General features: G+C 34.8%; 2 protein-coding genes and 1 pseudogene across 5 annotated transcripts in view; 2 read left to right on the plus strand and 1 right to left on the minus strand.

Moving 5' to 3' along the window:
• The window catches only part of RSPH4A (radial spoke head component 4A), a 33,299-nt gene extending 17,495 nt beyond the window's left edge, over positions 1-15,804 (plus strand). The window contains exon 7 of the mRNA XM_047859300.1: positions 15,730-15,804. The gene's annotated coding sequence lies outside the window, so the exon portion shown is untranslated. The remainder of the gene's footprint in view (positions 1-15,729) is intronic.
• Positions 154-26,597, minus strand: ZUP1 (zinc finger containing ubiquitin peptidase 1). 4 transcript variants are annotated; one of them, XM_047859304.1, is made up of 11 exons: positions 26,327-26,596; positions 24,214-24,789; positions 19,019-19,096; positions 15,473-15,583; positions 13,739-13,860; positions 11,643-11,811; positions 9,955-10,143; positions 9,150-9,315; positions 5,149-5,300; positions 3,852-4,072; positions 154-390 (listed from the first exon to the last, which is right to left on the minus strand). In XM_047859304.1, the coding sequence occupies exons 2-11, from the start codon at positions 24,773-24,775 to the stop codon at positions 343-345; spliced, it is 1,818 nt and encodes a 605-aa protein (XP_047715260.1). In that variant the 5' UTR covers positions 24,776-24,789; positions 26,327-26,596; the 3' UTR covers positions 154-342. The 4 variants fall into 4 exon arrangements, with proteins under 4 accessions (XP_047715260.1, XP_047715262.1, XP_047715261.1 ...); XM_047859306.1 differs by lacking the exon at positions 3,852-4,072 and having other exon boundaries at positions 26,327-26,597; XM_047859305.1 differs by lacking the exon at positions 19,019-19,096 and having other exon boundaries at positions 26,327-26,595.
• On the plus strand, positions 16,133-17,058 carry LOC125165564 (eukaryotic peptide chain release factor subunit 1-like; annotated as a pseudogene).

The following is a 26,597-nucleotide window of genomic DNA, read 5'->3' on the forward strand; positions in this document are numbered from 1 at the left end:
TCTCACAGAACTATTTTGAAGATTAAACTAATTAATACATGGAACATACTAAGAATACCTAACACCACTAAGGACCCAATAAATATTACATATGACTATCATACAAAACCAGTTTCTAAAATACGGATAAGAGAGGAAACACAGAATTCATAATGCAAATGAAATAGTTTATTGAAATAATTACTGAACAATGAGGTACTCAAGGTATGATTTAGACATTTTATAAATTAAATTAAAAGTTGAGTATTTAGAGAATTCAGACTCATAAGTTGTATTAGGGAGTTTAGTATCTTAATTTGGAAAATAAAGTAAAATTCCATAGTCACTGACATGCTTAATTCTTCAAGGAATCTTCTCAGCTGTAAAGACTTGAGATGCTTGTCTCCTGGCCTTGAAAAGGAATTTTTAAAAACTGTTAATTTTAAGCAAGAAGTCCATTACTTAGAATACATATTATTTATCTAACATAAAAAATAAAATCTGGAAATTTTTTCAAGATAATGAAAATTCCTTAAGAAAACTTACAACTTCAAACTTAGGTGATTAGGAATAAACATTTTTAAAGGCAGGCAAAAAAGAAATTAAACAAAAATACCAGATGAAGACAAAACAGAAAGTAAAAAGAAAATGTCACTTTTTTAAGGAATAAGGAGTCAAAAGTAAAAATGCAGGGCCCCTGGGTGGCTCAGTCGGTTAAATGTTCAACTTCAGCTCAGGTCATGATCTCATGGTCTGTGAGTTTGAGCCCCGTGTTGGGCTCTGTGCTGACAGCTCAGAGCCTGGAGCCTGCTTCAGATTCTGTGCCTCCCTTTCTCTGCCCCTCCCTGACTCATGTTCTGCCTCTCTCTCTTTCTCTCTCTCTCAAAATAAATAAACATAAAAAAACCATATTTTTTAAGTAAAAATGCTGGCTCACAGAAAGAGACATGTATAAACAGATAAAGAAATTATCTCTAAACGTGTTCTATCTTCAGAACTTGAGTTACAAATCAAGGCTAATTTACCAAGCTAATTTAAAACAAAGTTAAGTCTAGAGTGCAAGGATTACACAATGGAAAACAAATAATGCAGTGATGTAATTTAACCACAATGTATCAAAATATGAAAAGAATTGAGGAACATGGCTATTAAATAGATTTGTATGCATTACTGAACTGAATTGCATTAGAAGTTATTTTCTAACATAAATGCTTTCACCTGAACAAGTACTCGAACATCTACAACAGTTTGGAATTATTAGATACTCAAAATATGGTAGGAATGTATTAAGGTAATTATAAGACGGCTGCCAGGATAAAACAAATTTTTGTGAAACTTGATTCCTCTCCTTGAGTAAGAGCTGCATGATTATTACAATATTATAATTAATTAAACTCCAAATATGAAGAACAAAACATAAAATTCAGTTACAAACATCTACATTTTGGAATATTTTAAAATACTAAATTTGTTCTGAAATTCCTACAATTAAAATCATAGTTCTCACTTAGGGAAAAGACGTTTTAAAATGAGCTATAAAAAAACAAAAACAAACATGAAATAAAAGTAAAGTCATTAATGTGCCCTTATTTAAAGGTGCAGGTTTCTACCTGGTGATATCCAGATCAATCAGTATATCAGTATTTGCTGACTTCCTAGAGTGTATAAAAGCACTGTTAAAAATGACAGAATAACTAACTGTAAGACACAGTGATTTAAAAAAAAAAGGAAAGAACAAAAACACAGGCTTGAAAGCAACATGCAAAAACAACGTTTACTGATTTTTTTTTTTATTTTTCAAAAATAGTATCCTATGTTTTCAACAATGAAAGTGAATTGTTCACACATAAGCTTAATTAGCAAACATGAAAATGATGAGACTTTGTATTCTCACAGAAGAAGCAATATAGGGCAGGACTCTGGATGTAAATGGACTGAATCGGAATCCTGCCTCCTGTTACTTAACAGCTGCATGACTTTAGAAGTATAACAACTTTTCTGAGCATAAACATCCTCATTTGTAAAATGGAAATAATAGTGCCTACTCTATAGAGCAGTCATACAGCTATTAGTTAATATATGTGTAAAGTGCTTATGATGGTGCCCAGCATAAAATAAGCATTAGAAAGTGTTGCTTTTATTAAAATTACAATTATATCATATTATCATTTCTTCTCTATCTGGCACTATTGCACATAGTCAGCCAAGTTCTAATTCTTTCGGTTAAAGACACAGCTACTCTCCATGACTCACAAAAAAAAAAAAAAGGAATAGAGGAGCAGTAGCAAATGTACATTTTTAGTATTCTAATATTACTACTGTCTCAGTTTTCAAAACAAGAAAGTTAACAGCTAACTAAAGTGTTCAGCCAGCCTCCATGATAATATTTAACATCACCTATGCTTTCAAAAAAGTTACCTGTGTCTTGATTATCAAGCATTTTTGTATTTTATAATGATTAAAATTAATCAAAATAAACTCTTAACTATAGAGAACAAACAGATGGTTACCAGAGGGGAAGTAGGTGGGATACATGATGGGGATTAAGAGTACACTCATCTTGATGGGCACTGAATAATGTATAGAATTGTTTTATCACTATATTGTACACCTGAAACTAATATAACACTGTTTACTGGAATTAAGACAAACCTAGTATGTTTACTGGATTTAAGAAGTCAAATATAAATAAGTAAATAAATAAAATTTGTTAATCTCTAACTTTATGCAGCCAAATTTATGACAGGGTGAACAAAATGAATGCAATTTTGGCATTTAAGTCACTGCAAAGAAACCTTTAAGATATCACAATTAAATGGAAGAACCTCTTAAAACAATCTTAGCCTTTATATCCCAAGTTGTGAGCCTGAAAAGATTGCTCTAGTTCTCTCATTTCAAGCAATTTCAGTCCTTCCTCCCATAATCCTGTTACTCTTCATAAATGCTCTTCTCTAGTCATCTCTTATCTCCTCAGAGGGAAACAAATCTATGTGGAGTACTCTAATAGGAACATTTTTTTTTTCTTTTAAGACTCTGGGAACTGTGCATTTTCTAGACTTGATACGCCACAACATAGCTTCAGTTTATACCAAGTGGAGGAGGGTTTTCAATCTTTAGAAATTCTTCTATAATGTACCAGTCAACACTTAACTTGTAAGGGATAAAGAGGCAACTGTACTGAAGTTGAATTCTAGAACTGTGCATTATCCAGTAAGTCCAAGTGCATAAAACAGAGCCTTAAGAATCACAAGAATCACATTTAATGAACAATAATTATATTAAGACCAATATCATTAGGTCTTCTTGGAATAAGTTAGGTTTCCTTAGACCATATATGTTGCCACTTTCATTACTTGTCTGACATTAACAATTACATATTATACAGTTAAGTATTTTTATGAAGCTCTGAGTAAAGTATTGGAAAGTCATTAGGTAGGGCGCCTGGGTGGCTCAGTTGGTTAAGCATCTGACTGTGGCTCAGGTCATGATCTCACAGTTCGTGAGTTTGAGTCCCACATCAGGTGAGCACAAGCCCTGCTTCGGGTGAGGCCCATTTCTCTCTCTCCCTCTCTGCCCCTCGTAGGATTCTCTCTGACTCTCTATCTCTGTCTCTCTTTGTCCCTTGCTCACTTGTGCCCTCTCCCTCTCAAAAAAAAAAAAAAAAAAAAAAAAAGTAAAAAAAGTCATTAGGTAGCATTTGAAATTTAAAGATGCCCACTCCAGAAATTAAATGATACAAAACCAATATATCTTTGCCAACTTAGTAATGCAGAATGAGATACAAAGGGATAACACTGATTTTAACTAAAAAATTTAAACTCCTGAAAGTTCAACTTGTTAAGCATCACATAATCAAATATTGAGATACTTACAACTTTCTCCTCTGAAGAAAGAACACCCTCTACTGCCACTATCTGGTATTGCTTATGTTTTAAATTTCCTACAAATTTCCGAAGTTGCTTGAGATTGCTAGCCTCCATGTCTTGCTTTAATAGTTTCTGCATTTCTCGAGAAGGACATCCAGGATCAAATATTAGTAAACATAATGTTCGGTTTTTTCTCTCTTCAATTCCAACAACTGTTCGACTATGACCTATCAAAAAATAAAATAACAGCTATATATATGTGTGTGTGTGTGTGTGTGTGTGTGTCATAACTATTTCTATATGTATAGACATAAATTACTACATACACACACTATATTATATACTCTCTGTATGTAGTGTGTGCACACGTGTGTTTTGAATATAAATACTGCCAGTCCCTCTGACTGTAGGTATTTGAGCTCTCTCACTCTGAAGACACAATAGTTTTAGTTCTATTTCCTAACCTTCAGTTTTGTCTTGTTCAACTTTTGTTTTCTAAAGGCTTCATTACAAAAAATTCTGTCTACTGTGCCATATATTTTAGTTTTTCTTTCCTAATCCCTTGATCCTTCTTATTCAAATGATCTCAGATGAAAGCATTTGAAAATTACCTACCATGGAACAAAACGTCTCATGATTCCAAAAGGTCAACAAAAATAAATTTATATACTAGAATTTCAATGGAGAAGGTTTGATCTTTATAGCTTATATTCCTAAATGATGAAATCCTCAACATTTACTTCTCCTATTCCTATTGATTCAAATCACCCATTCAACAAAATTTACCAACTATCCATGTGCTAGGCACTATTCCAGGAAGTTAGCTTTACAGAAGCAAACAGAACATTCCTGCCTTTTTGGAGTTTATATCCTAAAATGAGGAAATATCCTATAAACAAGTTAAATAAGTAAGCATATATTGTGTTAGATACAAAAAAATAAAGCAGGGAAGAAACACAAAAAATACCAATGGTGAGGGTTTGAGATAACAAGATAGAATTTTAAATACAAGGTGATCAGGGAAGGACTCACTGAAGCGACAGAGGTGACGACCTAAAAGAAGTAAGGGATAAATAAGAAAGGAAGAGTGAAACAGGTGGCCCAGAATATGCCAGGGATAGCACCCTTCGTTACCCAGGAAGGTACTGTAATGATAATGTAGCTCTGAAAATCAGACTAAGGTCACAATACTCTCCCCCTCCCCATTATCATAATCTTAACCTGTCCTAAAGCAAAAGCCAATTAGTTGTCCTATAAAGGTATTACCTTATAAGTTACACTTACTATCTAGTGTTATACCAACCTTGATGCTGAAGATAGATAGGTGGCTTAGATGTACACACTACTTTTGGACTCCCTTCTCTCTCTGAAGAATAATAGTTCAATATCCATTCAAATAAACGAGGATGTGTACCCAAAGGGCCAGTTGACTTATGAAAATCAACAATGTGGCACCTATAAAAAATTGACAAAATGGATTTGGAGAATAGTTTTTATTTTTTTAATTTTTATTATTTTTTCCAATATATGAAGTTTATTGTCAAATTGGTTTCCATACAACACCCAGTGCTCATCCCAAAAGGTGCCCTCCTCAGTACCCATCACCCACCCTCCCCTCCCTCCCTCCCCCCATCAACCCTGTTTGTTCTCAGTTTTTAAGAGTCTCTTATGCTTTGGCTCTCTTCCACTCTAACCTCTTTTTTTTTTTTCTTTCCCCTCCCCCATGGGTTTCTGTTAAGTTTCTCAGGATCCACATAAGAGTGAAACCATATGGTATCTGTCTTTCTCTGTATGGCTTATTTCACTTAGCATAACACTGGAGAATATTTTTTAAAACATTTTCATCAATGGAGTTATCAAATACAAAAAAAAGTTTTAATTTAGAACTAATTTGGTCTCATCAGTATTTTCCTAAGAAGAAAATGAATATAAATTTTATTGTCATTTTATGAATAACTATTTAAATAACTTCATAATAAGGTTGATGACTGACCTAAAAGTTACAAACCTTTTCTGACATAGAAATCTCCATGAATAGTAAATAAGGACCATATTTGGTTTTTAAAAGTCCTCTTCATAAAACCTGAGACACAATTTTCATTCTAAAGTCTCTAAACCTGATGATCAATTAGAAGCTGACTTCTAATTTTAATTCTGCAACAGCCATTTACATGTGTCAAAAAGATCCTGAACATTTTTCCTGTTGGCTCTCACAAATTCCAATAATAGACAAGAAAATAATACCTGGAAAGATCTCAGAAAAACCCTGCATGTGCTCCCATCTGTACCCCCACCCATCCCCTATTTGGCACTAGACCACAGTGGTATCCCTTCCACAAGAGAAAGTCAACCTTGAGTAAACAAAATTATTTTAACTAGAAGCACTGTTGATATTTCTCATCAATTATTTTCAAAAGGTCAGGTATAACCAAAAGCAATTACAAGGTTTACTGTCATTTTAAAGTATAGCACGGATACCCTGTCCTTGTCTTTCCTAACAATAAAATCTCCAAATACACCAAAACTATAATGGTTGCTATCTTTAGCCTTAGCAAGTTTTGTGTGGGTAACTTTCAACTGATTACTACTGAGTTTCAAATGCTGAAATGAATTTCTGGATAAACTGTTAAAAAGTAGGTACAGGGGTTTTGGGTTAGAAAATTGACCACATGTTTACATTTAGAATTTGAATAGTGCCCTATAGAATATAATTCATAAACAAGAAAAGGAAGACATTTAAACAAGTAGTAAACAAATGCAGAGAAGGGCATCGAAAAGATTTTACTCAAAGATTAAACTATTTCAGTCATCCCGAAAAAAGCTGGATATATCACGTATTTTAGACAGAAATTTTCCTTTCCTTAAACCCGATTTAAAACTCAGTACATGACATATACATAACCTGAAAGTGTGAAAAGCCTGGCAAGAAGAAAAAAAGAAAAATAAATAAATTTAGAGGGCATTAAAATCGTCCTTTTGATTTAAAAAATTCAAGAAAGTCATTATACGAAGTTTTCCTACTTAAAAGTTAAGAAATATTTTTTACTGCTGAATCTAATCAATTAATATGATAGAAATGATGTAAAGCAAACATAAAGGAAAACACAGAGCCATGAAGCTTAATGGCAAACGTTCCATTAAAGATGATCACAAGCATCTATCTCTGTTCCCTCTTGAAAGCCCAACAACATAATACTGAAAGAGTAAATGATCCAAACACCCAAAGACAAAGAAAATGGAGACAGACAAAACTGCCCTGCATTTTTGGAAAATGAAAAGCAGAAAAGAAAACATAAAAGTGAATGCAAAGAAATAGACAACTGTCTTAAAATTCCAGAGAGGCTAGAAGCTTAGAGGCACTAAGTATTAGGGAGAGTAGTAATACAGCTATAAATGTGAAATGAATTGAAAGTTTGCATAAAGAAGGCAAATCTCTCCTTAAACACCCCCTCCATCAATGCAGGAGCTCAAGGCAGAAGAGTGAGAACTCTTCTCTGAATGGCCTCTGAGAAAACGTCTCTTCCTATATTGAAATTTGAGAGTTCCCCAACCAAACAGCAAGCTTCTACCTAATAGTCTGCTCATCTGTTAGCTCCATGCAATCCTACAGGACCTTTTTAGTGCCTCATTCCTCGCCCTAGGAATGGACAACTAAGGATTTATAGAAGTTAGAAGAAAGCCCTCAAAATGCAAAAAACTAAAATAGTCATGAAAACAAATTAACACAGAAGAAAGTACAAAATGCAAGGAATAGAAAGAAACAAAATGTTGGAAAAAAATTTTTGCAACATAAAAGACTATGATGCTATGAAATTACCCTTAAAATTAAAAAACATGATTGCTAAGATACAAATTTGAATAAAATAGTTGGGAGATAAAGTTGAGTAAATCTAGATAGTAAAACAAAAACAAAGATGAAAAATGAAACTTAACCAATAAACTTAATATTGAGGTTCACTGGCCAACTAACAAAGTTCTAGAAAGAAGAATAAAAAAAATGGAGAGATCATAATTATCAAACAACAGTTAACCTCTGAGCTCTTAGTACATGCCAGTCACAGTTCTAAGGACTTTATGACCTCATTTAATATTACTACAACTCTATGAGGCACTTATTTTATGTTTTTTTCCAATGGTGGCACAAGACTACAGACAAAGTAAGTCATACAGCTAATAAGCAGGAAAACTAGAATCAATTGTAGGCTGTCAGACTCCAAAGTCCAAGCTCTAAACCACTACACTGAGATCTTACAACTCATAATTCCAGATTCAGAAGGAAAAACAAATGCCCAATACAAGGAATTGAAGCCTCACATTCACGGTGAAATTTCGTAACAGCAGGGCTAAGAGATGATGCAAAAAAGCTTTCAGAGAAAATAAGCAGGTTACACATAAAAGGAATGAAAATCAGATGACATCTTACCTTCTCAATAGTAATACTGACTGCTAGAAGTCACCAGGGTAAAAACTTAATTTGATCTGAAAATGACTTTGAATTTAGAAGAATATAGCCACCCAAACTATCATTTAAGTAATTAGGACTAGGCATCTTTCCTTAAGAACCTAATGAAAGATGTGTTTAAGCAGAAGAGTAATCCAAAAAAGATAAAGACATGGACTCCAGAAAAAAATCCAGACTCCACTTCAAGAAAACAATGAAGAAATGCTAGATGATTATAGCTTTCAAGGGGATCTAGGAGGCAAATAATCCAGACTAGAGCAAAGACAATAGAGGACTTCAAGGAGGAGGTGTTCAGGAATAGGAAAGCCTCAGATTACGTTAAGTGGAGTGTTTAGAAAAGCTTGAGACCATGATGCAGTCAATAGTAAAAGGGGAAAGAAAAGTCAATCCTTAATTCAAGTAAATTTTTTAAAAGCTTTTCAGGAAAGGAAATAAAATCAGCAATGAATAATATTAATACAGTCATGATGTAAACTCTGACTTTAACTTAATAAAAAAGTGAAATTTAACTAAATTACAAGGATTGAGGGTGAACATAGGTAGGACAGGTAGGTCAGGGAAATGCAGCAGACATCTAAAACTGATAAGCCAAAAAAAGAAAAAAAAAGGCCCTGAACGCATATTATTTACAAACAATGGGAGTAACAGCTGCCTCTGAGAAACCGGACTTGAGAACAGAGAGGAACATGAGATAGGGACTGAACTGTTGGTTTTCAGTATAAGTGTTTCAGTGCCACTTAAATTTTATTTTTTAGCGGTCTCTCTGATAAACGAAAAAAACAACAACAAAGGAAACTTCCCAGAGATGGCAATAACCTTAACTTGGATTTTTAGGTACATACTTTACCCTTAGGGAGGTCAGAAGTGTATACACTTCACATGCTCCGATCCAGGCCTTTGTTCCCTGTAACCTGTTATTAAGTTGAGAGGCACCCTGAGGATCAAAACCTTCCTTCCATGCATCTTCAATCATAGACTGGATTTTTGGAATGCAAGGAATTGACATACCTAAAATTATACAAGCAAACATGTTACATGACAGTTACTGAAGTACTGAATCATACCATTTAGCTGTATGCCATATACTCCACAGGACCTACAACACACTTTTTAAAGACCATCATTCTTGACATTTTTATTACAACATTTTCTCTTTCTCCAACATGAATTCAGGCTTTTAATGTAAATATCCACTAAAATGCTTCCTCACTAAAGCTATGAATTGTGAATACTATTTATTAACTCATTCCATATTATATGTATAGTTGATCCTTGAACAATGCAGGGGCTGGGGCACTGACCCCCTGCACAGTCAAAAATCCGCATGAAAGTTTTTGCTGGTCAAAAACTTCACTACGAATAACTTATTGTTGACTGGAAGCCTTATGAAGAAACATAAACCTAACAGTCAATTAACACATATTTTATATGTTATACATATTATATACAGTATTCTTACAATAAAGTAAACTAGAGAAAAGAAAATCGTAAGAAAAAAAAGAAAAGCATAAGGAAAATACATTTACAATACTGCACTGTAAACAATTCTGTATAAGTGCACCTATGCAGTTCAAACTCATGTTTTTCAAGGGTCAACTGTATGTTATCGTATCAGCTGACAGGTTCAGAGTCTTGTATTTCACATACCTTTCAAGCAATCATCATAAGCATCATTTCGCAGTAATGATGAAAGTAGCATTTGGAAATTTCTGTAACCACAACCCCAACCTTTGTCACCAAAAGATGAATGAAAGTGATCCACCTCTGTAGAAAGCCACACACGCCTCACCTCTGTGGCAGCATTCTGATAGTATCTATAAAGTGCTTCAATAATTCCTAAAATAGAAAAGAGATTTAGAAGAAATAGAAGCGTAAGCTAACATTTTCTATGGCTGTCTCATATATTTCTAGTTATCAGTCTCTCCCTCAGGGGTCCCTTCTAAATCCTGTCAATTCCTTTTTATGTTTTTACTGTTACAACCTTAGTTCATGTCTTTCTTATTACTATGATACAAGTTTCCTAGCACTAGCACACTACTAATTACATTGAATTGAAATTGTTCGCACCTTTTATTTCTGCACCTACCAGGCGAAGCACATAAAAGTGTACTATTGAATGAATATTATTATCTATTATTATACATACTGCTAGACATTACTCTCTCTGAAGCTCAGTCCTAATCAATTTGCTCCCAATTTAAAATCTTCAATAACTTGCTATTATCTATAGAATGGTTATAATCCATGGTATATGAAGCCCCACAGCAAGCTATCTTCTGACTTACCTTTTTTCAAACCATTCTTCTTGACATAATTTTGGCTGTGGCCTAACCGAACACATTAAACGTTTTGCCCATGGAATTTCCATTCAATTATAATATCTGATAAGCACTTTTTATATACCTAGCACTATGCTAAGTGCTAAAATTACAAAAGATATATATAATAATGTTCTTTGAAATCTCGTGGACCCAGACTGTTATAGTAAGTGCTACAATATGGATAAACAAGATGTTAGGACAGGGTATATCAGACTCTGTCCCTTCCCTCCATGCAATCCTGTAATACCAAAATACCCTACAGGGTATTTTGAAACCCTACAGACACTCCAAAGATCAAATGCTCATGTCTTTATAGACCCCTTTCCTGATTCCAAAACCCAAACACAAAGGTCTTCTTTCTCTGAACCCTCACCACATTTATTTGCTGTGCCTCCTACGCATTAGGTATATTCTGTCACGGCAGAACACTAGTTTTTTGTGTATACTGTATTTATTCTACAGATTCTGTGAAGTTTATGGGCAGGAAGGTCTTAATTGGGTAGCTGATACTTTCTCCTACAGTATGTGGCACGAAAAATGCAATCACTGGATTCTTTTCATTTGAATTGAGGGTATCCTATGGGAAAATGGGTTTTGTCCTTAACAAGATGAGAGTCAATAAATCAAAACAATTAAATGAACCAAGTGTTGTAGTTGTGCCTAGCATACGAAAGATAGAAATATATGTAAACCATTTCCAAGGAACTTTAACAGATAAGACTTAGAATCAAGAAAAAGAACAATTAAAATGCTATATAATTGATCATTAAATGTTACAGCATGGAATGGATACTTATATTGATAAGGAGATATTTTTAAGTGATTAATTCATCATAAAAATAGAAGTACAGAAATTTAAAAAATGGTTTATTTTAAAATAATTATTTGAACAGTCTCACCTAAAAGTAGATAAACTATGGCTTACAAAAATTAAGCAAAATTCAAATAATTCTTATTATTACTTCGTTGACATATGAAATATTAAAATAATGGTTTGGATGTTTAAGAACTCACCAGAAGTTTTTGTTTTTCCATCATCAATACCAATAGCTAGTGATTCCATCATATCAGCTTTTCTTCTATGAAATTCAGATGGATGCATTCTTCCCCTATTGACTTCTATCTCCATATTACGTAGTTGCTGTTGTTTGTATCCTCCAGAATTATCTAAACCATATTGTCTCTATCAAACATAAAAATGAATCACTTAATTGTTATGCCTCTTTACCTCAGTGAGGATGGAAACGTACTACAATTTTATTTGGAAATGCATTTTGAAACATTCTGGTTTATAGACTTTTATACAAATCAACTTAAAGATTTTTATTAAAGATAAATACACACACACACATACACACACACACACACACATCCCTGAGTTAATGACAGCCTTTCTCTATAAACCACCACCACAGCGAGAGATTTGCTTTCCTTGTAGTAGGGAAAGTAGTGAATCCTGTCTTCCTACTAAACATACTGAAAAAGGCAGATGAGTTCTGAATATAGCACTGATTTATTGAAGAAAATTTGTCAGTATTTGTTATTTGATTCTGAGGCTAGTTTATGAAGGCTTACTTAATCCATACTTCATTCAGGCAATAATTCTACATAGTAAATTAATTGGGTTTTTTTTTTGCATACTGGATAGAGAATCTCAAATGTATAACACAGCCTCTATGGAAAAAGTTTTGAAATCTAAACAACTTGCAAAGTTACATAACAAACTCCCTTAAATACTGGAAACCTTGTGTATCGATAATGTTGAAAATTATGTAAGGTAAAAAAAACTTAGGAAACGCCAACTTATTTTCCTCCTCTGAATCCTAGTGGGAAAATGTTTTGCAAATAAATGAATCACCAAGGATAAAAATAGCCTAAATCAGATATTCCAAAGCAAGAATTGCACAGTTCTACGTGAGGTATCTGAGAAGACAAACTCAGAAGTCAAGTAAATCTGAGAAAATTATGATTATGTACAATGCACATTAGAATATTAAAGGTTCTCAAAGTATACAAACCTGCTTAACTGAATACTTTCAAACCTGTTCAATCATAAATCCTTTTTATTTATACATAATCCTATCAGCACATGGAAAAAGAACATTTAGAAACTCTGAGCATTATTAGCACAGATAATACCATAGTCCACAGCAATCAGGATTGAAAAAAGTAGAAACATCTATTAAAAATGTAAACGAATTCGGGGCACCTGGCTGGCTCAGCAGAGCATAAAACTCTTGATCTCAGGTTGAGTTCAAGCCCCGCTCTGAGCATGAAGACTACTTAAAAATAAATAAATAAATAAAAAACACATATACATATATATATAGCTGCTGCCAGTTTAGTTCAGCAGATCACCATCAACCTAAGATAAAGCCTCAAATATCATCAAAAACGCATTTTCCATTAAAAATTGCTCTTTTTGAGTGCCTGAATTGCAATCGTTAAGAGTAACACTCAGATGGGAGAGTAAATTGATTAGCATTGAGCTTCAGAAAGAGTAATGTTTAAGAATCTGTACAAACAGTTAAATTCTGAGTCTCAGTTCCCTAATTTGCCCTATCAATTTACATGAGTTTGAATCCAGGCTTTAACCATTTAATACAGCCTGAACCTGAACAAGTTAAGCTATGTAAGCACTCTTTGTCTCCATTTCTTCATCTGTCACTTATGGAGTTGAAAAGATTTTGAGATACTATATATGAAGTGCTTATCTCAATACATGACCAGAGTAAGTACTTACAAATGGTGGCTGTTATGAATTATAAAATGTATATGTAAAAAAAAAAATACTTTGGGGGGCGCCTGGGTGGCTTAGTCAGTTAAGCATCCGACTCTTGATTTCAGCTCAGGTCATGATCTCACTCTTTGTGGGATCAAGCCCTATGTCTAGCTCTGTGCTGCCAGTGCAAAGCCTACTTGGGATTCTCACTCCCCTTCTCCCTGCCCCTCCCCTGCTTGTGCTCTCTTGCTCTCTCAAAATAAATAAATATTTACAAAAAATATTTTGTATATCAACACGGACAAAAATAATAGGCTGCAGTCTTGACAGACTGTTTGAAAAGAACTCCACCAAAGCAAAATATTACATTGTTATTTAATCTTTGTACCTGCAGCTTCTGAAATTCTCCCATTTCTTGTTGTGATTCTTCAGATCTCCTCTTTCTGTCTTCTTCTTGTTGAAGCTGATGAGCCAATTCTAGATCTCTAGAACACTGGACTCTATCTATGCCTATTAGATATTTTTAATGTTTAGAATAAAATAACTTCTGAATATAAATCTTACTTATTATATGCTAATTCATATTTTTAAATGGGAGTATATGCTATTATTTTGATATTTATTCATGACTGTGATGTCATGGAAACACTATTTCTGGCAGAACGTGAACAGCTTCCATAAATGTAGAACCTCCATTTAAATCCCTACTATTCACTGAGTAGTTAGGCTGTGACAAACATTTTTCATTAATTACCTCATTTGATCCTCGTAACAAACTTAGGAAGTTAGGTATTCTCTACTAAGGAAACCAGAACTTGGAGATATTAAGTAATACTCTTCATTGGTGTTCTTTACTAACACAAATAAGGCAGGTTGGCATTTAAAATAAACTGAGGGGAGAAAAGGAAATAATAAAGAGCATAAAAATATGTTTGCAAAGTGCCGCTTAATTACAGTCTGATCTCAAACAAATAGTACAACTTTGTAACATTTTGCCCTGTTTCCTCTCTAGCCAATATCCCACAGATCCATTAGTCAGTAGCTTCTGGCCAGCATCTTGTTTCCCTGACCTCCAATTTGATAGTTTAATATGTATTTGAATATTCTTTCTTTCCTTCCAAATCTCTCAGCCTCTATCACATCTTCCTATTTAGTTATTTGGTCCCCACTTTCACTGCTAGAGATAAGCAGTTTCCAACTGACTTTTAGAGTATTTTGATGCTATCTACAGTGATTCACTCAGGCCATACTTTTCATTATCCACTATAGGCTTACAGAATAATTTATGTGCCCATATAAAGTCTATCATAAACAAAATAAGAATTAGTGGACATTCAGCTTCAGAGAGTTATTTTCCCACTGTAGTTAGGAGAGAACTACCAGAATGGGAGGACTGTTCCATCTTTGTTCCAATAATTTTCATTTGGGGATTAGGCTGAGTGAGCAAGGAAATGTTGTCCATGAAACTCACTGACTGGTATTAGGAACAATAATAATGGACACTAAAGACCCCTGAATTAACAGGATATAACAATGTAACTTAAGAAACTAAAACCCAATAGAATACAATTGGTTGCTCTTAGGGTCTTATTTCAGTGGAACTCTGAAACTCATATAGAATCTTTCCACTTGTAATGTACCACAATGATTACTTAATCAATGCCACTATTTAAAAAGATAGGAGGCAGAGAAAAAATTGTAGAGTCACTAACAAAACTAATAAGCTATAATATTTGAAACTAGGCAAATTGGAAATGAACCTGAAAAACGTTTAAGTCATATAGTTCATATATACTTTTTAAATTTTATGTGCCATTTGACAGCTTCCTAGTTCATTAAGCCTTTCATGAAGCCTCAACTTCATCAAACAGATTTTTTTAAATTATACCATATTATCACTGTTTTCTCAATATTGGTGTTCTGGGGCAAAACTCTGGGTACACACCATGAGTTTAGTTGTTGGTTACAACAATTCATCCCATACAACTTTTCTGTGAAACAACTTCTAAAAAGTTGAAGCTACATTACTTTTTTTCTCTATATCACTACTCCAAAAATTAGATGTATCGTAGGAAGTAGAAATTAAACCATGAGACTCTTATTTTGAAATGTATCAACATACCTTGTCCAAAGCTGCTTTCTTCCAAATGTAAGTCAACATGTTCCTGGAGAATATGGTAATTTGTACAGATGAGCCCACACATAGGACAGTCATACAGTGGTTGATCATGGTCTGTTTTAGAGATATAGTTCAGTTGGTTTTATTTTTAAAACTTTTAGATTTTTCACCCTAAGTCAAAGAATGTCCACTGCCCACTAACCTTATTAAATAAATCAAAGATCTCTGTAGTTGGATTTAAAGCTATTTTCTACTTCTAGGGTCAAAATGGAAGACTGAACAAAAGCACAAATCTCTCTTACCACGATAATAAAAGAAAAAGTTAATAATACACATGCAGATCTATAGTCAAAGCAAGAAAAGAAAAGTATAAAGGAAAATCAAAATGGTAAGTAGGGGCCATTTTAGGAACTAAATTCTCAGTACCCTCCCCCCAAACTAAGTGGTGAGATGTGAAATTAAGCACAGAGCATTCAGCATAAAGCTTGGAATTGGGATCATAACCTGTTTGGGAGCAGAAGATCAAAGAGCTGCATTTATCAAGCAGTACTGCAAGCAGAGAGGTGCAGCTTGCCCAGGACAGAGGCAGTACCTCCCCAAGGCCAAGACCTTATGTCAGTCATGAAAGAGGAACCCATAGTGAAAGGACTGAGCTAAGCAACCATGCATGTAAGGCCTGGTCTGGAAGTGGAATAATAGTATTTAGAAAGTAGCTGAGGGGCTGGGTGGCGCAGTCGGTTAAGCGTCCGACTTCAGCTCAGGTCACGATCTCGCGGTCCAGGAGTTCGAGCCCCGCGTCAGGCTCTGGGCTGATGGCTCGGAGCCTGGAGCCTGTTTCCGATTCTGTGTCTCCCTCTCTCTCTGCCCCTCCCCCGTTCATGCTCTGTCTCTCTCTGTCCCAAAAATAAATAAATGTTGAAAAAAAAAAAAGAAAGTAGCTGAGACTTCTATGAAGCTGTTTATTTTCACAAAGTAGATGTGACTCGTCTCATTTTAGCTGGATCAGCTGACTTTAAAACTGAACTAAGTCAATCTGATATGTCTGGTCAGAGGCTGCAATCAAAAGATTTAAAATTAGTTGATATACCCCATGGTGGTGAAAATGAAAAACAAGCTATTGAGTTATCTACTGATGTTCTTTCCAATGAAATTCATTCAAAAAGAGAAATTAATTCAATACTTGGGTGAAATCAGCCAAGAACAGACAAGTACTATTTTGGAGCCGAAGATACATTAAAGGTTTTGGAAGTGGGAGCTGTAAAGATTCTAACAGTTTATGAAAATCTGGATATAATGAGAAATAGTCCTTATTGTCAAGGCACAGAAGAGGAGAAAATTCTCTAACTGCAGAATAAGATGATAAATCTCATTTCACTGACAGGACAGGTATATGAGCTGATTAAGAACATGTCCCTACTGGAATGGTTTGCTCACAACTATAAACAATTTGGAGCTACACTGGAAATTGTGATAAGAAAGATCCCAGTCTGTGAACGGATTTGGTGGAATTGGAAGAATCTTGCAATACTGAGCTGAGTTCCACAGAACACAAAGGAGGACACGATGAATTTTTTTACTTTGATAACTAATAGGTAGTTGACATGAGTCCCACAAAATGTGCCTCACCCTGCAGCATCCAACCCAAGCATACCCCTGCTGGAATCCAGGCAGATCCCTGCCTTAAAATTGGACCATTTTCAGAACTTAATCCAGGAGCATCAGATACTGAAAAGAAAACTAAAACAAACCCAGGTCCAACCTTACACTTGGTTTTGCCATGGTGCCAACATTGCAACCTACAACTAAGTTCCTAAATGCTACTTTGGACTAATTTAGAAAGAAACCCAGTTTTTACTTTACTTGTTGATGAATTGGTTGCTCTTGAATTTTCTGGGAAAAAAAAATTTTTAACCTTCATATACATAAGCAAACATGATTTAAGTGCTCTAAATCTTCAAAAGTTAATAGAAGTGACTTGAAAAAAAAGAAAGAAATGCTAAAGATCAAACACTTGGGCTCATTAGTAGGCTGAATACGGCTGAGGAAAGAATCTCTGTGTGTGAGGATATCACAAGAGATATTTCCCAAAATGAAATGAGAAACATAAAATTTCCCAAAACGTAAAGAGAAAAAGATAAAAAAAAAACCCTAAAAAACAAAAAAAAACCCCTCAATATCCCGCATATCCAAAAACTGTGGGAGAACTGCAAAAGGTGTAACATACACAAAATAGGAACACCAGGAGAGAAAGAAAGGAACAAAAGTATTATTTAAAGCAATGATGACTGAGAACATCCCCAAATTAATGTCAGACATCAAACTATAGATCTTGGAAGCTCAAAAAACACTAAGCATAGTAAATGCCAAAACAACTACATCTAGGCATATCATATTCAAACTTCAGAAAGTCAAAGATAAAAAGTCTCGGAAGAAGCCAGAGGAAAAAAAAAAACCCTACTTATAGAGAAACAAATATGAAAATTACATATGACTTCTCAGAAGGCATTTAACTAATAAAAGACAGGAGTGAAATATTTAAATTTTCCAGAAAAAAAAAAAAAACTCTACCAACCTAAAATTCTATATCCTTCAAAATAATCTGTCAAAAGTGAAGGAAAAATAAAGAATTTCTCAGACAAATAAAAATTGAGAGAAATTATTGCCAGTAGACCTGCCTTGCAAAAAATGTCAAAAGAACTTCTTCAGAGAGAAGGAAAATGATATTAGTCAGAAACATGGATCTCCATAAAGGAAGAGCATCAGAAAAGACATAGGTGAAGGTATAATAAAAAATTTGATTTTTCTCATTAATTGATGCAAGATGTAAGACTTAAGTTTATTAAAAATAAAAATAGCAACAATGCATTCAATTATTTGTGTGTGTGTGTATATATATATATATGCATGTATACATATGTGTGCTTACAATTATGTGAAATAAATGACAATGATGACACAAAGGACAAAGGAAGGAATTAGGAATATTTTATTAATATAAGGTCCTTGTACTCATACAGTGATACAGTGTTACTTAAAATTAGACTTAGATTAGTTCTTAATAAAACTGCAAACTCTAGGCCAAGCACTAAAAAAAGTAAAAACAAGGATAACTGATATGCTAAGAAAGGAGAGCATTAATTGAGCAAGTGACATCTCTTGCTTGTTACCAGGAGTAGAAGTCCAAACACTGCATCTTGAGACCAAAATCACCAAGGAAAACACGCAGTCAAGCACTGGAGAGAACATTTAACTCATAGTAAACATAGAGAAACACACAGAGAAGAGAAAGAATAAGATCACCTTCAGTATTAGACATTAGTCTGCAATGGCCCATGGGTCTCTTCCAGCAGCCATCACAGGGCAACTGGTCTCTACACACTGCTCTTATGTCATAGAATGAAGGACAGAGGACAGATCTAGTAGAATGAAGGAGACAGGATAGATCTAGCAGGTGCCATATGACACACATGCTTAAGCAAAACAAAGGAGTATACTTGTTGCCTGAAACAGGGAAAGATATTTCCAAACACAGGCTGTGAGGACTCTTACCTCTTGATAAGGAAGTATTCTGGGCCCAAGGTTCATTCTTATGTGGCCAAGTAGGGGTAGAAAGACTGCATGCGTGAACTGTCTTTCCCAACAGAGATAAAATGAAATCATATGAAATGCTCAATTAAACCACAAAAGACAGAAAAAAAGTAGAAAACAAAAGAAGCAAAGAACAAGGGCAAAAAATAGAATACAGTAAAAAATATGGTAGATATATTAGTTCCACTGTAGGAATAATCACTTTAAACATCACTGGTCTAAACATACCCATCAAAAGACAGACTGTCAGAGTGGAATAAAGTACAAAATCTACCTGTATTTTGCCTATACGAAATTCACTTTAAATATAAATACACTTACAGATTAAAAGTGAAAGAAAGAAGAAACATGCAGCATGCTAACACTAATCAAAAACAAATACAAAGTACCAGGAGTAGCTCTATTGATTTCAGAGAGGGCAGATTTCAGAACAAGGAATATTATCCAGGATAAGGGGGGGTACTACATAATGACAGAGGGTTCAATACTCCAAGCAGACATAATAATCCTTAATGTGTATGTGCCTAACAACAGAGTGTCAAAATACATGAGGCAAGGGGCACCTAGGTGTCTCAGGTGGTTAAGCGTCAGACTTCAGCTCAGGCCATGATCTCACGGTTTGTGAGTTCAAGCCCCACATCGGGCTCTGTGCTGACAGCTCAGACCTGGGGCCTGCGTTGGATTCTGTGTCTCCTTCTCTCTCTGCCCCTCCTCCACTGGCACTCCGTCTCTCTTTCGCTCTCAAAGATAAACATTAAAAAAACTACCTGAGGCAAAAATTAACAGAACTGCAAGAAGAAACAGATGGATTCGCTATTATACAGTTAGAAAATTTTTAACACTCCTCTTTTAGAAGTAGACAAATCCAGCGGGAGGAAATAAGTAAGGATATACAGTAATTGAACTCAACTGTACCATCAAGCAACTGGATATAATCGACACCTCTACACAAGTTCATCCAACAACAGCAGAATATACTTTCTGCTCAAGCTTGTATAAAACATTCACTAAGAAGGTGCCTGGGTGGCTCAGTCAGTTGGGCATCCAACTTCAGCTCAGGTCATGATCTCACAGTCTGTGAGTTTGAGCCCCGCGTCAGGCTCTGTGCTGACTGCTCAGAGCCTGGAGCCTGCTTCAGATTCTGTGTCTCCCTCTCTCTCTGCCCCTCCCCTGCTCATGCTCTGTCTCTCTCTGTCTCAAAAATAAATAAAAACATTAAAAAAAATTTTTTTAATAAATAAAACATTCACTAAGACCACATTCTAGGCCACAAAACATAATCTAGGCCATTACATCTTAAGAAATTTAAAGAATTAAAATGATACAATATCTTCTCTCAGACTACAATGGAAATAAACAAAAAGTAACTAACAGAAAGAGCTGAAAAATCCCCAAATACTTGGAAATTAAACACACACCTAAATAATGTATCAAAGAAATCGCAAGGGAAATTTTAAAATTTTGAACTAAATGAAATTTAAAGGGTGCATGGGTGGCTCAGTTGGTTAAGTGTCCAACTTCAGCTCAGATCATGATTTCATGGTTTGTGGGTTCAACCCCTGCATTGGGCTCTGCTGACCGTGCAAAGCCTGCTTGGGATTCTCTCTCTCCGTCTCTCTGCCCCTCCCTACTTGTTTGTTCTCTCTCTCTTTCTCCCTCGCTCCCTCCCTCCCTCTCTCAAAGTAAATAAATAAACCTAAAAAAAAAAATGTAGTCTTTAAAAAAAAATAAATGAAAGTGAAAGTACAACTTAAAATGTGTGCAATGCAGCAAAAGCAATGCGTAGGAGGAAACTTAGAACAATGAACACATGTATCAGAAAAGAAGATAAAGCATCTAAGTTTCCACCTCAGAAAACTATAAAGAGAACAAGTCAAACCCGAGATAAGCAGAAGAAATAATGAAGAAAAAAAATTAGAGCAGAAATCAATGAAAGAGAAAACAGAAAATCAACAGAGAAAACCAATGAAACCAAAAGGCCTCTAGTCAAGCTAAGAAAAAACAGAACACAAATTGTTAACTCTGAAATAAAAAGGGGGCATCACTACATGTCCCATGTACATTTAAAAGAGAATAAAGTTATAATATGAACTATGACATAAATTTGTAAACTAGATGAAACAGACCAAGACACGATCAGGCAAATTTAAAAAAAAAAAAAAAAGAAACCCTTAGGTAAAAACCTAACGAAATACACAGGGTATACATGAGAAAAAATACAAAATTCTGATGAAAGAAATCAAAGAACAACTAAGGTGAGAGATATTTCTTCTTCAAAATAGGAAGACTCAATATTGCCATAATGTCTATTTTTCCCAACTTGATCTATAGATTCTATGCAATTCCAATAAAAAATCCCAGCAAGTTATTTTATGGATATCAAAAAACTGATTCTAAAATGTATATGAAGAGGCAAAAGATTCAGAATAACCAATACAAACAATATTGAAAAAGAACAAAGTCAAAGGACTGGCACTACCTGACTTTAAGACTTACTATAAAGTTATAATATCAAGATACTGTGGTACTGAAAAAAGAACAAATAGATCAATGGAACAGAGCAGAGAGCCCGGAAATAGACTAATAGCCCAGTCAACTAATCTTTGACAAAGAAGCAAAGGCAAAACTATGGAGCGAAGAAAATCTTTTCAGCAAATGGTGCTGCAACATGGGGACATCAAAATGCAAAGAAAATGAATCTAAAGTCAGACCTTACATCCTTTGAAAAAATTAACTTGAAAATGGATCATAGACCTAAACATAAAATGCAAAACCATGACATCCCTAGAAGATAACAGGAGAAAACTTAAATGACTTAGGGTATGGCAATAACAACACCAAAGGCAAAATGAAGGTATAACATAATTGATAAGGTAGACTTCATTAAAAAAAAATTTCTACTCTGCAAAAAACAATGTCAAAGAGGATAGGAAGTGAAGCCACAGAATGGGAGAAAATATTTGCAAAAGATACATGTAATAAAGATCTGTTATCCAAAATATACAAAGAACTCTTAAAAATCAGCAATAAGAAAACAAAATACAAGATTAAAATGTGGGCCAAAGACCTTCACAGATACTTGACCAAAGAAGATACACAGATGGTAATTAAGCATTTGAAAAGATACCCATGTTATATCAATGAGCAGCACTTAAAATTAAATGAGATACCACAACACAAATATCAGAATGGCCACAATCTGGAATACTGACAATACCAAATGCTGATGAGGATGTGGAGCGATAGGAACTCTCATTCACAGCTGGTGGCAATGCAAACTGGTGTTGCCACTCTTTCAGAGTTTGGCAGTTTCTTGTCAAAATTAAACACACTATTATTATACAATCTAGTAATCACATTCCTTAGTATTTACCCAAAGGAATCGAAAATTTCTGTCCATACAAAAACCTGCACCTGGATGTTTATAGCAGCTTTATTTCTAACTGCCAAAACTTGAAAACAACCAAGATGTTCCTTGGTAGGTGAATGGATAAATATACTGTGGTACATTCAGACAATGCAATATTATTCATCCCTAAAAAAAAAAAAAAAAAAAAGAGCTGTCAAGCCATGAAAAGATGTAGAGAAAACTTAAATGCACATTACTAAGTAAAAGAAACCAACCTAAAAAAGCTATATACTGTATGATTCCAATGACATTCTGAAAAAGGCAAAAATATGGAGATACTAAAAAGATCAGTGATTGCCAGGAGTAGGTTGGGAGTAGGGGAGGAATGAGTAGGTGAAGCACAGAAGATTTTTAGGGAGTGAAACTACTCTGCATGATAACTAAAATGGTATTTGTTATTACACATTTGTCAAAACTTGTAGAATATATAACACCAAGAGTGAATTATATAGACCTTCCATTAAGGTCTGGAATGGAAACTGTCGACTTAATGGACACTGTCGACTTTGGGTGATAATGATGGGTCATTGTAAGTTCACTGATTATAACACATGTATCACCTGATACAGATATTGATAGTGAAACAGGATGTAAGTATATGGGGACAGTGAGTATATGGGTATTTTCTGTACTTTCTACCTAATTTTGTTGTGAACCTGAAATGGTTTTAAAAAATAACACTTATTAATTTAAAAAAAATGAATCTAAATACTCTCCTTACCCCTTTTAAAATATTAACTTAAATGCAACACAGACTTGAGTGTAAAATTCAAAACTATAAAACTTCTAGAAGATAGGAAAGGTGACTTTAGGTTTGGTGATGAGTTTTTAGAAACAACATCCAAAGCACAATCCATGAAAGAAGAAATCAAGGAAGTTGCACTTCATTAAAAGTGAAAATTTCTGCTCTGGGAAAGACATTGTTAAGAGAATGAGAAGACAAATTCCAGGCTGGGAAAAAATACCTGTGAAACACATATCTGATCAAGCACTTGTATCCAAAATAAATTATTCTTAAAACTCAACAGTAAGGAAAAAGAGAGGATTCTCAATGTACTGTATGCATCAGCAACAGAGCCTCCAAATACATGAAATAAAACCTGATAGAGCTGAAAGAAAAAATAGACAACTACACAATTATAATTGTGAACCACAACAGCCCACTTTCAAAAACTAGTAGAACTACTAGATAGGAAATCAGCAAGGATATGGAAGATCTGAATACAAACAAAATGATCTAAGTGACAAATTTGGAACATTCAACCCAACAAAAGCAGAATATACTTTTCTTTCCCAAGTGTCCATGGAACATGTACCAAGATAGATCATATACAGTATCTTGGGAGATAAAAGAAGCTTCAACACATTTAAAAGAGCTAAAATCACAGAGTGCATTCTCTGATCTAAAAGAGTCAAACTCAGAACCACAGGAAATCAGAGCCCAAGCCAGTTTAGATGCCACTGAGCTAGAAGTAAAAGAATGCCCCTTGGAAAACGACTGAGTGTATTTCTTCCTCAGAAAGTTTTTAAAACTACTCTCAATGTAGTTGAAACATTTATTATCTGAATCAAAATTCTTTTCCATAATTGTATTTTTTATATGGCAATAATAGCAAATGAATAATACTATAAATATAAACTGAATTTCAAAACACATTGGCAATTATTTGATTTACAAGCCAACTTTTAGGATACCACATATTAAACCAGGACCACTGTTACTTATTACATAATATTAACATCTTACCTTCTGATGGAGTGTCTAAAAGATTAGCATGTTTTGTTTTCACATGATTTTCCATATCTTGACTACAATCTTCTATTCTTCCACAGAAGGGACATTCTGGAGGACTATACGTTGTTTCATAAATTGATCCTTTTATTTTGGACAGGTCACACTCTTTTTCCTTACTTTTGAGGAACTTTCTAGCTTCAGGTAAGTTCTCTGAATGAAAGGCTTTCTGTTTTAAAGTACCATCATTAGGCAGGCTTTGAGCCGAAATTTTTGGATGATTAGATGCACAAGCTGAATGGACACTAGAATTAACTTCCATTCTACATTGTAAAGTGTTGTCCTTCCTGTTATCTGAAGTTCTATACTGTATTGTATTGATCCTTGCAAAGCTTCTTTCGAGTTCATTCTGCTCAAAATGAGCAGTTTCAATATGAAAACACATTTCATCATAATTCATGCCTGACAACTTGCAAAATGGACATATAACTTCATTTTCCATGTGAACAATTAGAAGGTGAGCCTTCATGTCTGGTTCTGAGGTTACTGTTTCACCACAAATATCACAAGAAAGCATAGTACATCAGGGAGCTAGAAAAAAAATGTAATACTATGTTAAGTTTGAAAATAAGACTGAAGAAAAAGAAATGCACTTTATAAAATGATTTGGAACACATTTTTAACAAGTATTTACTTAAAACTGGATTGTTTAGATGAAGATATCTTCAATGAACTTAATTGTTCCTCAAATATACAAACTTATTTACAAATCTGAACCAAAATTTCACTACTATATTTCAAGTTTATGGTTTCAATAAAACAAAGGCAGTAATAATTCAAATTAAAATACATAATATTTAAAGTATTTAATAATTTTTTTAACGTTTATTTATTATTGAGAGACAGAGAGACACAGAGCGTGAGTAGGGGAGGGGCAGAGAGAGGGGGAGACACAGAATCCCAAGCAGGCTCCAGGTTCTGAGCTGTCAGCACAGAGCCTGATGTGGGGCTCGAACTCACAAACCGTGAGATCATGACCTGAGCCAAAGTCAGACACTTAACAGACTGAGCCACCCAGGCACCCCAATATTTAAAGTATTTCAAAAAACATGTCTGGTCTGAGATAAAGGAAAAAAAAATGTTTATAAAATTGTCCAAGTAAGATAACTCAGTTAAGGGAAAACTAAAAACAAAAAACAAAAAACCTTATCAACTGAAGTATCTAAATACAGAAACTTAAAGTTGTTAACAATGGGGAGGGTAAATAAACACATCTTAACTCAGTAGTTAACAGTTAAAAAGCTTTAGGTATATCAAAGTAATTTAAGTACATTATCATCATTCTATCTGGAGGAAACCCTGGCTCAGATAGGTCACCACAGCCAGAAAATGGTTAGGCAAACCCTTTGAGAGGCTGTCCTCTCAATTCAAAGTTGACCATGGTAGAAAAGAGCACCAATTCCAGAGCCAAGAGACCTGGGTTACAATTTCAGGTTTCAAAATTTTAGGTAAAACATCTCATCTCTTTGAGGCTCAATCTATAAAATGAACTGTACTAAACTGGCAGTCTTTTTAAGGTTTTATGGACTAATAAAATACCGGATGCCGACAAAATGTGATTTTGTTAGAATTTTTAAAAAGCCATCACTGCCACAACCTTTGTCTAGCTAAGGATTACTTAAAAACAAGCAGGAAAAGAAAAATAAGGAAATTCCCATCATTTAAATAAATTTAGTTTCATAAGAACTCCCTACATGGTCCTTAATTTTCTTATTCCCCTTAAGACAAGTGAAAATAGTCTTCGATTTTAGAACGAAATTCTCCCAAACCACCAGCTGAACCAACGTCATGCCTAGACTTTCTTCTTTTCCCGGGGCTGGGGCACGGCTAGACTCAGAGGGATACGCCTGAACTCCCAGTGTGATCAGACAAGTGGGTGAGAGATGTAATGAGGCTGGTGACAGATGCCAGGGTAGGTAGGTGGTAAGAGAAGCCGTAAGGGCCGAATGCCGCAAGGCCAAGTGTGCCCAAAAGTCGGCGCCAACGTCCAGGAACCAAAACCAGCGCAGGCACTGAGTGGGTTAAAGTTTAGGCCGGGGGAATAAGGGTTGGGACCGTTAGTTCCTACCGGCCCGAAGATCCGGCCGCGGCCACACAGTCCTATGCTTGGCTTCCTCTTCGGGTCCGCAGCTGACTCCTTCTGGCTCTCGGGCAGAAAAGGGCACGCGCACCGTCGATTACCTTTACCGGCCTGAAAGACTGAGGCAGGCTCTCCCTATATCCAGAAGTTCACAGTTAACCAAGAAAAAAAAAACTGACGACTCCAAAATACTTTCGCTTCCACACATTCAAAAAAGCTCTTCCTCTGTCCCCGGGAAGGAAAAGGCTCCCAGCATGCA

This window comes from Prionailurus viverrinus, chromosome B2 (genome assembly GCF_022837055.1).
Source record: "Prionailurus viverrinus isolate Anna chromosome B2, UM_Priviv_1.0, whole genome shotgun sequence".
Taxonomy (NCBI): Eukaryota; Metazoa; Chordata; class Mammalia; order Carnivora; family Felidae; genus Prionailurus; species Prionailurus viverrinus.

What these genes read in the sequence shown, in the direction of transcription:
- ZUP1 (XM_047859304.1), bottom strand. Translation starts at nt 24,775, where the DNA reads ATGCTTTCTTGTGATATTTGTGGTGAAACAGTAACCTCAGAACCAGAC. An exon ending in AGAAAGCAGCTTTGGACAAG is followed by an intron (nt 13,861 to 15,472) that starts GTATGTTGATAC and finishes AATATCTAATAG; the next exon opens with GCATAGATAGAGTCCAGTGT. An exon ending in TATCTATCTTCAGCATCAAG is followed by an intron (nt 4,073 to 5,148) that starts GTTGGTATAACA and finishes ATTTTTTGATAG; the next exon opens with GTCATAGTCGAACAGTTGTT.